The sequence below is a fragment of the Pistacia vera genome, unplaced genomic scaffold (assembly GCF_008641045.1).
Source record: "Pistacia vera cultivar Batoury unplaced genomic scaffold, PisVer_v2 Contig218, whole genome shotgun sequence".
NCBI lineage: Eukaryota > Viridiplantae > Streptophyta > Magnoliopsida > Sapindales > Anacardiaceae > Pistacia > Pistacia vera.
In genome coordinates, this window is record NW_022196022.1 from 275,284 (window position 1) to 287,632 (window position 12,349).

Sequence of the window (12,349 nt, forward strand, 5' to 3'; positions counted from 1 at the left end):
TTTTTTTTTTCGTTTTGCTGCTCCCTTAACCTGTCCAGAGCTCGCTGTAGCTCCTCAATTTGTGGTAACGGAGCCAATTGGGGATTACTCTCACCCATGGGAGTCCGGCCTTCACGATTACGGTTCAGGAAAGTCCGGAGGTCGGACTCCTCTTCTCCTCGGTCGGCATTTTCGGCCGCACTCGACACACGCTGACTAGAGGCGTGTGAAGGCGAAGGATTGTGCGAGGCGTTTTCACGACCCTCGCGGTGGTACGAACCGCCCCGCGAGGTATGGGGACCACCCGCATGATAGCGATCAAGATCGTTCTGCTGGTGGTGATAGGAATCGTCGCGCCCGGCACCTTTGCTTGGGTTCACCTGCGACGTGGCATGGGACAACTCGGGATTCACTTTTTCGTCGAGTCTCAGCTTTGCCGGCACCCTGCTCGAGGCGCGGTTTGTGTTTGCTGGTCTTTGGGAGCCTGTAAGCTTACTTTTTTCCACTTGCTTACCCTTACGCCTACGCGCTGCAGTGCTCGCGGCACGGGCTATTTCCCTTTGCCGCGCTTTCGCGCGACCTGCAGGCGTTTTTGGCGGCTGCACCGCCCCAGCTATTGTAGATGACATTCCTTGGTCCAAACAGTCCAGCCTCTGGTTGACCGTCTGGAGAGTATTATCGAACCTCTCCAGGTAGCTTCTGATGGCGAGGTCAAGCTGCGAAGCTGCCGGGATATCCCCCACAGCATTTTGTGAAACTGGAATTATCTTGGAAGGGGTATCCCCTTGGGTCAAGGGGACTCTTTCAGCGCGCTGGTTAGCTTGCTCAGGTTCAGATTGGCGGGCCATTTGTTGCTATAGGACCAGTAGGTTGAAGATTCTCCTGATGAAGGATGAACACTAAATCAGGCCCTCCTTCTAGCGCCAAACTGTTGATGCGTGATTCTTACACCAACTAATCGACATGTGTGTAACGTTGATTGGTCAGGAGACACACGTGATTATGGATAGAAAATGTGAAATGAATGCAATAAAAGCTTTTTAAAGTGGTTCGGATGCTAAGGTAGCAAGTCCTACGTCCACTGATTTGTATTAGTAATGTGGGTCAGGTCGCAACAGTGGACTAACTTACAAATGATTAGGAAAAGTAAATACAAAGTTTGCAAGAGAGAGAGAGAGAGTTCAAGTGTAAAAATGGCCGAATCCCCTTAATGAAGGGGTCTTCTCCCTTTTATAACCAGATGAGGGCGTGTGATCATCATTCAATCCATGGGTTGGTGTGAGTGTCAGGACATAATCCGGGTTTACGTCCCATTGCCGCCTTCCCAAGCTGATTTCACGCGATTTATTGCAGGGAAATGGACGCGTGGGAGCTCCATAGCGCTTGGCAGGCCTAACGTGTATCTACCGTTCTGACGGGAGCAGGTCACACTGCACCACGTGACTTTCCACGTCAGCCCTTGTTTTCCCAGGCATAACAAAATTAGTTAGGTCTTTGAATGTCATGTTCATTGATTGAATGTGAATTTTGTAAGACCTGTCCGTAGATATTTGAAAAACTAGAGGAGCTGCTTTTCACTGTAATGTGAGTGTTGTTTTCCCCTTTGATATTAATACCATTAATAGAAGTAATTTGTCGCAGAGTTATTTTTCTTTAAATGGAGAATATATATAATTAATGAGGAAGGTTTTGAGGTTGGTAGAATCAGTGTGTCAGTTTATATACTTTTGAGGAGCTTAGAGCTCTGTGTTGCCTGATATGTAGAAGAAAACAAATTAAAATGAGAGGTGTAGAACTTCATTATTATCAGAAATAAACATAAAAAAGCAAAGAGTTTTTCAAGTTTCTTCTTTTAGATGTAATCACAAGGTATATATTTGATAACTTTATTGTATCTTGACAGGACATTCCTGAAGGACTTTGGCCTTGTGCACCTTTTTTGGTAATCCTTGATATCAGCTACAATTCCCTTCAACATGTACCTCACAGGATTGATTGTTTTACCGAATTGAGGGTATAAAAACCATTCTATTCCAAACTTTGTTTTTTTTTTTTTTTTTTTTTCCCTTCAGCTATTTGAATGACCTCCCTGTAAAAGATCATGAAAGTAAATCCTTCAATCTCAATTCTTTGGTAGAAATTGTTTCTTAAGAAAAATGATTTGTCGGATGAATCCATTAGCTGGCGAGGACTCACAAGTCTGAAGCTTCTACAAGTTCTATCTTTAAGCCAAAACTGGTTAGTTTTTTATGTTCATTTATATGTAAAATATGTCTTGTAGATTTTTTGTCTTCTGCTTTCCTGTGCAAAACACATATATATTCTTTGAGCTATCTACTGCTTGTTTACCTTTCATTGAAGCCTTTTATTTTGAATATATCAATGAGTTTATTATAACCGCTGTAGGATTCCTTTTAAGTTATTAATTCCTTTTTGGGTTGGGCTTAGGAATAGGAATTCTTGTAAAACTAGGTTTAATCTCTTAAACCTAGTATATAAACATACTTTTCTCTTGTTATGAGTGTGAGAGCAATTCATTCATTGTAAACAAGAGAGGTGAGGCATATTTCAATAATATTGACTCAGCTGGACGTGGCCCACATTGGGTGAACCAGGGTAAATCGTGCGTATAATTTCTTTGTTTACTGTTTGTTTTGTTTTACTATTATTATTTTGTTCCTGTTGCTTCTCTATTTCGTTCACCTACTGCTCCAGTATGCCAAGGAGCATTTATGGAGTTGTGGTTTGTTTTTCTACTTTTTACCTGAAGTAACAAGAAAAAAAGAACTTATCGTACATGCATATAATTGTTAAGACTTTACAAAATCATGATTCTGTCTTTGTTATTTTACTAAATTTCATATAAGTGCATACTAATTCTATAGAGTTCTTTAATCATTGTTCTTGAAAGTCACCTGAGGTGTGAAAAGTGGGATACTTTCTTTATCCCTAAGGTGTTATACGCCTGGAACCGTAGCTTCACTGTGTATGTGTGCATAATATGGCTGTTGCATCTTTTCTGCAGTTTGAACACTTTGCCTCCGACGCTGGGTCTTTTGACTTCTCTGCAGCGGCTAGATGTTGCAAACAACAAGTTAACTGCCCTCCCAATTGAAATAGGAAATCTGACTAAGCTTGAAGATTTGCAAGTCAACAATAATAGGTACTATATAGATAAATTGATGCAATTATTTTGTAGGAAATCTTTTGCGCAAACAGAATAAGACTGCCCTATGCATGCTTCTTCCTGTCTATGCTATACATAATTCGTGATTCTTGATTGGTTTGTTTATCTTGCTCAGGATTAGTTCCATTCCTTCAAGTGTAGGCAACTGTACTTCTCTTATCGAGGTACAATTCTTGGTGTTTGTCTCTCTATTTTTTATTTTAATTGAATGAAAATCTGTCTAATGCGACATAAATTACTTGGCCATTGGCTGCAAACTAGAAGTATATTTCATTTGACTTGATCTTCACGTGGTGCAGGTGGATCTTTCATCAAATCATCTGTCTGAGTTGCCAGATGAATTTTGCAGTTTGCATAACTTGAAGGTCCATACTTTCTTTTTAGTTATATATTTCTTTCTTTCTGCTCTCTTTCATCTGACTGTTGTATCAAGGATCTAGATAGTTTGTAAATGAAATTTCCGCCCCATCTTGGTCAATTTTGCACTAAATTGAAATAGAACTTAAGACATTATTATTGGACAGTCAAATTCTTGCATCAAGAGGTTCACCAATTCTTGTGCTGTACATTCTTGAGGGAGCATCAGATTAGCCATCAAGAACTGTGGCTAATTTTTTATCTTGGATTTATTCAATGTTTCTATTACTGTACAGGCTTTGCATATCAGTAACAATGCTATGAAAAGCCTCCCAAATTCGTTATTCACGATGTGCGCCCAGCTATCAACTTTGGCTGTTCATAATACAGAAATCACTACGGATACCCTATTGCAGGTTTTGTATAATATTTATTAGAATTATCAAGTGGCCAAGTTTATTCCCCATTTATTGCAACAGACACTAAAGTAGTCTTCTACAACAGTGTGAAGGATGGGAAGATTTTGAGGAGCGCCGTCATGCAGAGTGTCAGAGGCGAAGAGAGGAACATTTTAATTCTGCTGAATTTGATGAATTGGCTGATACTATATTCAGTGATTTTTTGCGGAATAGAGATGGCTGTTCTGCAAGTTGAGATGAAAAATCTGGCTTTTCCATTTAGAACAAAGGAACATAACATTTGATTCAACCTTGATGATATGTGAATATTTATAACAGGATGGCTGATTTTAGCTTTATATAGGATTTTCTCCCTCGAACATTCAGTTGGAAGTAATGAAACATTTTGAATTACTACCAAGGTACTCTGCTTTTGATCAACTACATCACATAGGAAGTGGTAGGATATGGGTTAAAATCTTAAAATTTCTGAATAAATTTGCTTCTGACTTCCGTTATTTCAGCAAACTGTAACAGGACAGAATATATTATTTCCAAAATACATATTCATGTGTTGGTTTTTGCTGGAGAATACCAAGGAAAGAGTTTGTAGAAAGAGAGTTTTTTCAGCTAAAAATTATCTGCATTTCATTAACATAAACTGAAGTTTTTGTGCACTGTTGCACCTAATCTGCAGAAGATAATTTGCAAACAATTATCCTCATCGATACATAATTAACAACTACAAGTACACTACATCAAAAGGAATCTTAATCACCGGCTGAATGACTGCTGGATTTACCAAAAACCATCACATAAACTTGTCAAGAAATCAACCCAACAGAACTGCTCCCAGAACTGCAATTTCAAACTTGGCGCCAAAAACTTGCTACTTCATCCAACTAACACTTCTTCATACTTCCAGCTAAATATCACTAACTTTAAACCATAAATCTATTGCTAATTTGTGTAGACGATAAAATCTACGGTTACAAATATGAGGGTCGGATCTTGTGTTGCGAGCCACTGACAATCTAGTGGACTTGCAGAGAAGGCAATGAGGATAGTGGAGGCTGAGGTGGCGCAAAAGAGACATTGGAACATTGCGACAGCTTGAGAGCTAGTAGGCGATTTGTGAATCACTGATGAGAGGGTTTGCCTCTCTTTATATAGTGAACCCATGAGGTTGGAATCCTAGTAGGACTTTGAGTCCTACTTAATAGAGGAGTTCCAATTTGGAAGCTTCTGGACATACCTGAGTATAGAAAAGTAATCCAAGTTAAGTGGATTTTCAAGAGAAAACTCAATTCGGATGGCTTAGTTCATAAGCATAAAGCTAGGTTGGTTGTCAAAAGCTTTGGTCAACAATATGGAGTTGATTTCTTGGACACCTTTGCACCGGTAGCTAGACATAATACAATCAGATTATTACTTATTGTGGCAGCTCAATTTGGTTGGAAAATTTTTTAGTTGGATGTTAAATCAACCTTCCTAAATGGATGGTTGAATGAGGAGATTTATGTGGAGCAACCTGAAGGGCATCAGATTAAAGGAAAAGAGGACAAAGTTTAACTCTTGAAGAAGGCTCTATACAGCCTAAAACAAGCACCAAGGGCCTGGTATAGTAGAATCAATGATCACTTAATCAATTTGGAATTTGTAAGAAGTCCAAATGAGCACACCTTGTATGTAAGGGAGATAAATGAAGATGTAACTATTGTCTCTCTTTATGTAGATGATCTTTTGGTGACAGGGAGTAATCTTGCTCAAGTAGGAGAATTTAAGAAGGCCATGCATGTTGAGTTTGAAATGACTGATTTGGGTAAGATGGCTTACTTCCTCGGAATGGAGATTAATCAAACTCCATGTGGAATCTTTGTCAACCAAAAGAAGTATGCCAATGAAGTCCTACGGAAATTCAGTATGGAGAGTTGCAAATCCATGGACATTCCTTTAGTTCAAAATCAGAAACTTTCCAAAGAATATGGTGCAGTGAAGATTGATGAAGGGTTGTACAGAAGCCTAATTGACCATTTGCTAAATTTAACAGTAACCATACCAGATGTTATGTATGCTACCGGTTTGCTCTCCAGATTTATGAGCCATCTGAGTGAAGTCCATTTTAAAGCTACCAAAAGAGTGCTGAGATACGTAAAGGGAAGCACTGATTTTGGAGTATGGTTTAGGAGGTCATAAAACTTCAAATTAATGGGGTATTTTGATAGTGATTGGGTTAGTTCTGTGGATAATATGAGAAGCACTTTAGGGTATTTTCTACCTGAATTCTGGTGCTATTTGCTGGCTTTCCAAGAAACAAGAAAGCATGCTCAATCCACAACAGAGGCAGTGTATATCTCAGTTGCTATTGCTATAAATCAAGCCAATTGGTTAAGAAAAATTCTAGGTGATTTATGACTAAAATAGAGGAGTTCCACTGCAATTTTGTGTGACAATCAATCAGCAATAGCTATGGCTAAAAATCCAGTTCATCATGGTTGAACCAAACACATAAAGATAAAGTTTCAAGCTGTAAAGGAAGTTAAACAAGATGCAGAAGTTGAGCTGATACATTGCCGGGGTGAAGAATAAGTTGCAGACATCATGACCAAGGTTTTATCCAAATCCAAGTTTGAATATCTAAGGCTCAAACTTGGTGTTTCCAACAAAGATATCAAGGAGGAGTGTTGAAGGTGGTGATATCATGCTGGAAATGATGAAGTCGACTGAAAGTGGAGTTGCAAGTTTTTGGCGCCACGGTTTGAACTTCTGCTATGCATAGAGCAATGGTTTTTGGTCACTGTTTAGAATGACTTTTGTGATGTTTATTAGTGAGATGTTTAGGTGAATTTAGGTCTGGTTAAGTGATGTATTTGATATGTTTGTACGTGTATTAGTTTAATGTGCTTAGTTCAAATTCAAATTTGTAAAAATATCCATTGCATTAGGTGAAACAATGGAGTGGTTTGTATTTATTTTACCCTTGTTTTTTGAATGCAAAACAAAGCAATATTCAAATGGTCATCCCTCTCTCTTTACTGAGTTTTTATCTTACTTAGCACTCTCCAGGATAACCAACACAAACAACAACTTAACTGCCCTCCTAATTGAAATAGGAAATCTAACTGAGCTTGAAGATTTGAATGTCAATAATAATATGTAATCTATAGATAAATTGATGCAATTATTTTGTAGGAAATCTTTTGCGCAAACAAAATAAGACTGCCCTATGCATGTTTCTTCCTGTCTATGCTGTATACATAATTTTGTGATTCTTGATTGGCTTGTTTATCTTGCTCAAGATTAGTTCAATTCCTGCAAGTATAGGCAACTATGCTTCTCTTATCAAGGTAAAATTCTTGGTGTTTGTCTCTCTCTTTTTTTTATTTTAATTGAATGAAAATCTGTCTGTTGCGACGTAAATTACTTCGCCGTTGGCTGCAAACTAGAAGGATAATTTCCTATCCATGTAACATGAATTTGGTATTTTATTTGACTTGATCTTCACGTGGTGCAGGTGGATCTTTCATCAAATTATCTGTCTGAGTTGCCAGATGAATTTTACAATTTGCATAACTTGAAGGTCCCTACTTTCTTTTTAGTTATATATTTCTTTCTTTCTACTCTTTTTCATTTGATTGCGATATCAAGGTTCTAGGTAGTTTGTAAATGAAATTCCCACCTCACCTTGGTCGTTTTTTCACTAAATTAAAATAAAACTTAAGACATTATTATTGGAGGACAGTGCCTTATTATTGGAGAACAGTCAAATTCTTGTATCAAGAGGATCACCAATTCTTTTGCTGTTTGTCCTATAGGGGGCATGAGATTAGCCATCAAGAACTGTGGCTAATTTTTTATCTTGGATTTATACAATGTTTCTATTACTGTACAGGCTTTGGATATCAGTAACAATGCTATGAAAAGCCTTCCAAATTCGTTATTCAGGATGTGAGCCCAGCTATCAACTTTGGATCTTCATAATATAGAAATCACTAGGGATACCCTATTGTAGGTTTTGTATATTACTTATTAGAATTATCAAGTGGCCCAATTTATTCCCAATTTACTGTAACAGACTCTAAACTATTCTTCTGCAATAGTGTGAAGGATGGGAAGATTTTGACGAGCGCTGTTGTGTAGAGCGTCAGAGGCAAAGAGAGGAAATGTAAAACCTCATTCTATATATATATATATATTCTCTTTGGTTTTGTTTATAAGAAGGGACTTTTCTGTGTTGGGGATGAAAACGAAGAAATGGAAACTATTGGGTTTTCATGCAGCAGGGGCACAAAATCTGGAGGTTTTTACACGCAAAAGATTATGTGGCAGGGTTATACTAGAATTAAGAGAATTTGGGGGTTGTTGTGAAAATAAAAAAAATTGTTTTATATAAATCTAGGCGGGGAAGAAGAAGTGTTGGCCGAAAGGTAGAGTGAGAGAGAAATGGAGTAAAAATGGGGCTGAGAAAAATTTGAAGCAGATCACTTCGATCTGAGCTCGGGTAACTCATGCATGGGGGTTAGGAAGACAAATTTCTTAGTTTCTTTCTTCTTATAAAGGGTGGAAGATTGATCTTGGTTCCTTGGTGTAAGTGTCGAGGAAAAAAGTGTTTGAGACTTTGAGTTGAGATCAGTTGAGCTGAATTTTTGTGAGTGGATCAAATGAAAACTTTTCTTAAATTTCAGATCTATGCTTGCATATTAATTGTAGTTCGCCTTTTTGTGTTTTGATGAGATTTGAGCTAAATGTGAAGCTTGCTTAATTTATTTTCTTTTGCATGTTTTTGGATGTATTCTAGAGTGGTTGGTTTGAGTTTTAAAATGGAATGTAATTTGCTTGCTAATTGAACTTGCATGCATTTGGTTGTTTTATTAAATTGTGATGTTGACTAAATACTTTAATTGCATGCACTTGGCTGGATAACATTTGGGAGATGCTTGAGTTATGTTTTTGATTTAAAGGTTAGTTGGTTGAATACACTTGCATGCTCTCGGCTGGAATGTCTTTGAGAAAATTGATTTAATGCCGTTTTAAAATGCTGGAATTTAAGGCAACTTGGGTGGAAGTGTGCTCCGTATTGAGTAATATTTTATAGGAAGTATGAAATAGTGAGTCTTGGAAGTCAAAGAAAGTACTTCTCATTTATGATTGTACGACATTCCTTGGGTACTTGGGGTAATGTGCAGCATGTGAATAGTATGAAAGTGATACCTACACAAGAGTGGTGTCGGACGTGCCATTGTGATGGGTTGTTGAAGAAATTCTAGATCTAGGCTAAACCGTTAGTTTTTTAAATTAAAAAATTGTTGTTTCACCCCTGTATGTGATTTTGAATATTATGTCATATATGCATGATTTATAAGCACATATGTAATATGTTCTTGACTTACATGTTACTTGAGATTATGCATGAGATTGTTGTGGTGCTAAAACCACCCTACAAAGTACCCATCCTCCAGTTTCAAGCTCTGCCCATGCAATGCAGGATTTGTTGGGTATTGAGATATTCGGTCTTCAGGCTCTGCTTAGGCGTTGAGTTTGTCCGCCAAGTATTGAGATGGTTTTCTTCAGGCTCTGCTCGCGCGATGATAGATCTTGCCAGGTATTGAGATGTTTCTCCCAGCTCTGCCTGTATGTGGGACGCCCACCAGGTATTGAGATTTTTCCCCAAGGTACTGGTTGTGGTGAGAACCTTCAGTATTAGTTTATTGTTTCGGAGCAGGATATTAGTTTATAGTTTTCAAATACCGGCCTACAGTTTTCTGTATTAGTTAATAGTTTTAGTAACAGTATAAGAATCAGCTTTCAGTTTTAGAATGTTCAAAATCAGATTCAGTTTTCTGTATTAGAACAGTTATGGATAATTTGCATTAGTTATATGAAACATTCGATGTTTGTAGCATGATTTATGGAAAAACATTGTTTTCAGAAGCATAAGCATTTACAGCTATACTTTAAGTTCTCATAAAAGAGTTTTTAGCATTTAGTGATGAGTTAGGATTCAAAAATTATTTTTAGTTTAAATGATCAGATTACAGTACTTAGAACAATTAGAAACGAGTTATGCATGCATACATGAATGATTAGTTGCTTCCATAACATGTTCATAGAATCATGTTTTCAAAATTTCATAAGGACTATTGCAAACCATAACTATTGTTGAAGATATGTTTTGCAAACTCCCTTTTTTCCCCATTCACTGAGTATTTTAGCTCACCCCTTTTCAAAAAATGTTTTCCTCACCCCTCACCCCCCCACAAAAGGTTTACAGGGAGATCGAGCCAAGCAGTGAGTCACCCCTCAAGGTTGTATTGTTTTCTGTAATAGTCTTATGTTTTTGCTGTAATTACACAAGACTTGATACTTTGTTTCTAGATTTTTCATGGATTATGCATTTATGTTTTCCAAACTTCCTAAATTTGTTTATGTACTTATTCATACTTGTATTTTTAATTACATTTTCGTACGGATTATTTATGCATAGTATATTCAGAAAAACAGGATTTCAGGTTTCACAGTTTTCCCACATGACAAATCTCGGTCATCCAAGTCTTGTGGGAGCGCCTGGATATGGGATGAGGAAGGTCGGGATGGGTCATGTCAGGAAATTTTTAATTCTGTTGAATTTGATAAATTGGCTGATATTATATTGAGTGATCTATTTCTGGATACAGATGGCAGTTTTACAAGTTAGATATGAAAAATCTGGCTTTTACATTTAGAACAAAAGAACTTAACATTTGATTCAACCTTGATGATATGTGAATAGTTATAACAGGATGGCTAATTTTAGCTTTGTATAGGATTTTCTCCCTCGAACATTCTCTTGGAAGTAATGAAACCTGTTGAATTACTACCAGGGTACTCTCGTTTTGATCAACTACATCACATAGGAAGTAGTAGGACATGGGTTAAAATCTTAAAATTTCTGGATAAATTTGCTTGTGACTTCTATTATTTCAGCAAACTATAATAGGACAAGATATATTATTTCCAAAATACATATTCATGAGATATTGGACTCAAATCTTCCGGGTAAGCTCACCAACACCTTTTCAACAATTCTTTTGTCTGTCATCTCCTCACCAAGTGGCCAAATTTTGTCGACAACATTCATTAACCTGTCAACATACTCCTTTACAGATTCTGATTCCTGCATTTTTAACATCTCAAACTCTCTTATTAAGTTCAACACATGCATGTTTCTAGTTTTATCACTTCCGCCAAACTCCTCCTTGAGCTTGTCTCATATATGCTTCCTTTGCTGTCTCATAAGCCATAATCCCTGGAAACACAAGGTCTATTACAGCTGCATGGATGTGAGACAAAGCTCTTGGAGCCTTAGGTTCTTCTTCTTCATAGAGCCTGATCTGATTCAGCGTGGGATTGGGTCCCAGCTGTGGTGGTTGCTTCTCTTCCTCTACATCCTGCCACAAGCCTTGGCCTCGCAGGAATGCTTTCATTTTGACAGCCCATATATGGTACTCTTCTCCATTGAAAACAGGAGGAGAAAGAGAGGCTGTGCGTTGTGCCATGAAGACAGGTTCTTTGTTGAGTTGACAGTGGAGTTTTACGTGAAAAGGAGTTGATAATGTAGATTGAGAGATGAGTTTTGCAGGCCCTTTTGATCGTAAGAAGAGCTCTGATACCAATTGTTGGTTTTGCTGGAGAATGCAAAGGGAAAAACTGATGAAAGAGAGACGAAAATTGGCTGCAAATTCAACTTAAACTTTCATTCAAAAAACAGAGAAATTTTTATACAAAAGTTGTCCACTGTTTCATCTAATGCGGTGGATAATTTTACAAGCGTAAATCTCAACCATACAATCAAAACTAATACAAGTACAAGCCTTTAATATAACCCTTAATCAAGGCTAAATTCACCTAAACATATCACACAATCATATCACAAAATCTAGCAAAACAGCAGCTCCATCCAACTGCTTCTTGTACAGCAGATTTTTCAAACTTGGGCGCCAAAATGTTGCAACTTCAACAGTCTGAAATCTTCTTCATTTCCAGCAAAATATCACCAACTTCAACAAGAACATAATATTTGACTCAACTTCACTGCTATGTGAATAGTCATAACCAGATGGCTGATTCTAGATTTGTATGGGATTTTCTCCCTTGAACATTCTGTTGGAAGTAATGAAACCTGTTGAATTACTACCAGGGTACACTCCTTTTGACCAACTACATCACATAGGAAGTAAGATATTGGGTAAAATCTTAAAATTTCCAGATAAATTTGCTTCGGATTTCTGTTATTTCAGCCAATTGTAACAGGACCGGATTTATTATTTCCAAAATACATATTCCAAAGAAACAACGATATCTCAGCCTAACGAAAATAACCCATAAATCTAGTGCTAATTAACACCGCCAAATTTTGTATAAAACTATAGTTACTCACTCTCAGAGAACA

The 12,349-nt window shown here is 37.4% G+C and overlaps 1 protein-coding gene across 1 annotated transcript; it reads left to right on the forward strand.

Annotated features, from left to right (window-relative positions):
• The first annotated feature begins 681 nt into the window (after nt 1-681).
• LOC116130176 lies at nt 682-7,873 on the forward strand. Its single transcript, XM_031415928.1, has 10 exons — nt 682-794; nt 3,005-3,142; nt 3,282-3,330; nt 3,466-3,531; nt 3,820-3,939; nt 4,028-4,172; nt 4,261-4,314; nt 5,657-6,096; nt 7,436-7,501; nt 7,814-7,873. Exons 1-10 carry the CDS (start codon nt 682-684, stop codon nt 7,871-7,873), a joined length of 1,251 nt encoding a protein of 416 aa, XP_031271788.1.
• Nucleotides 7,874-12,349: the final 4,476 nt, after the last annotated feature.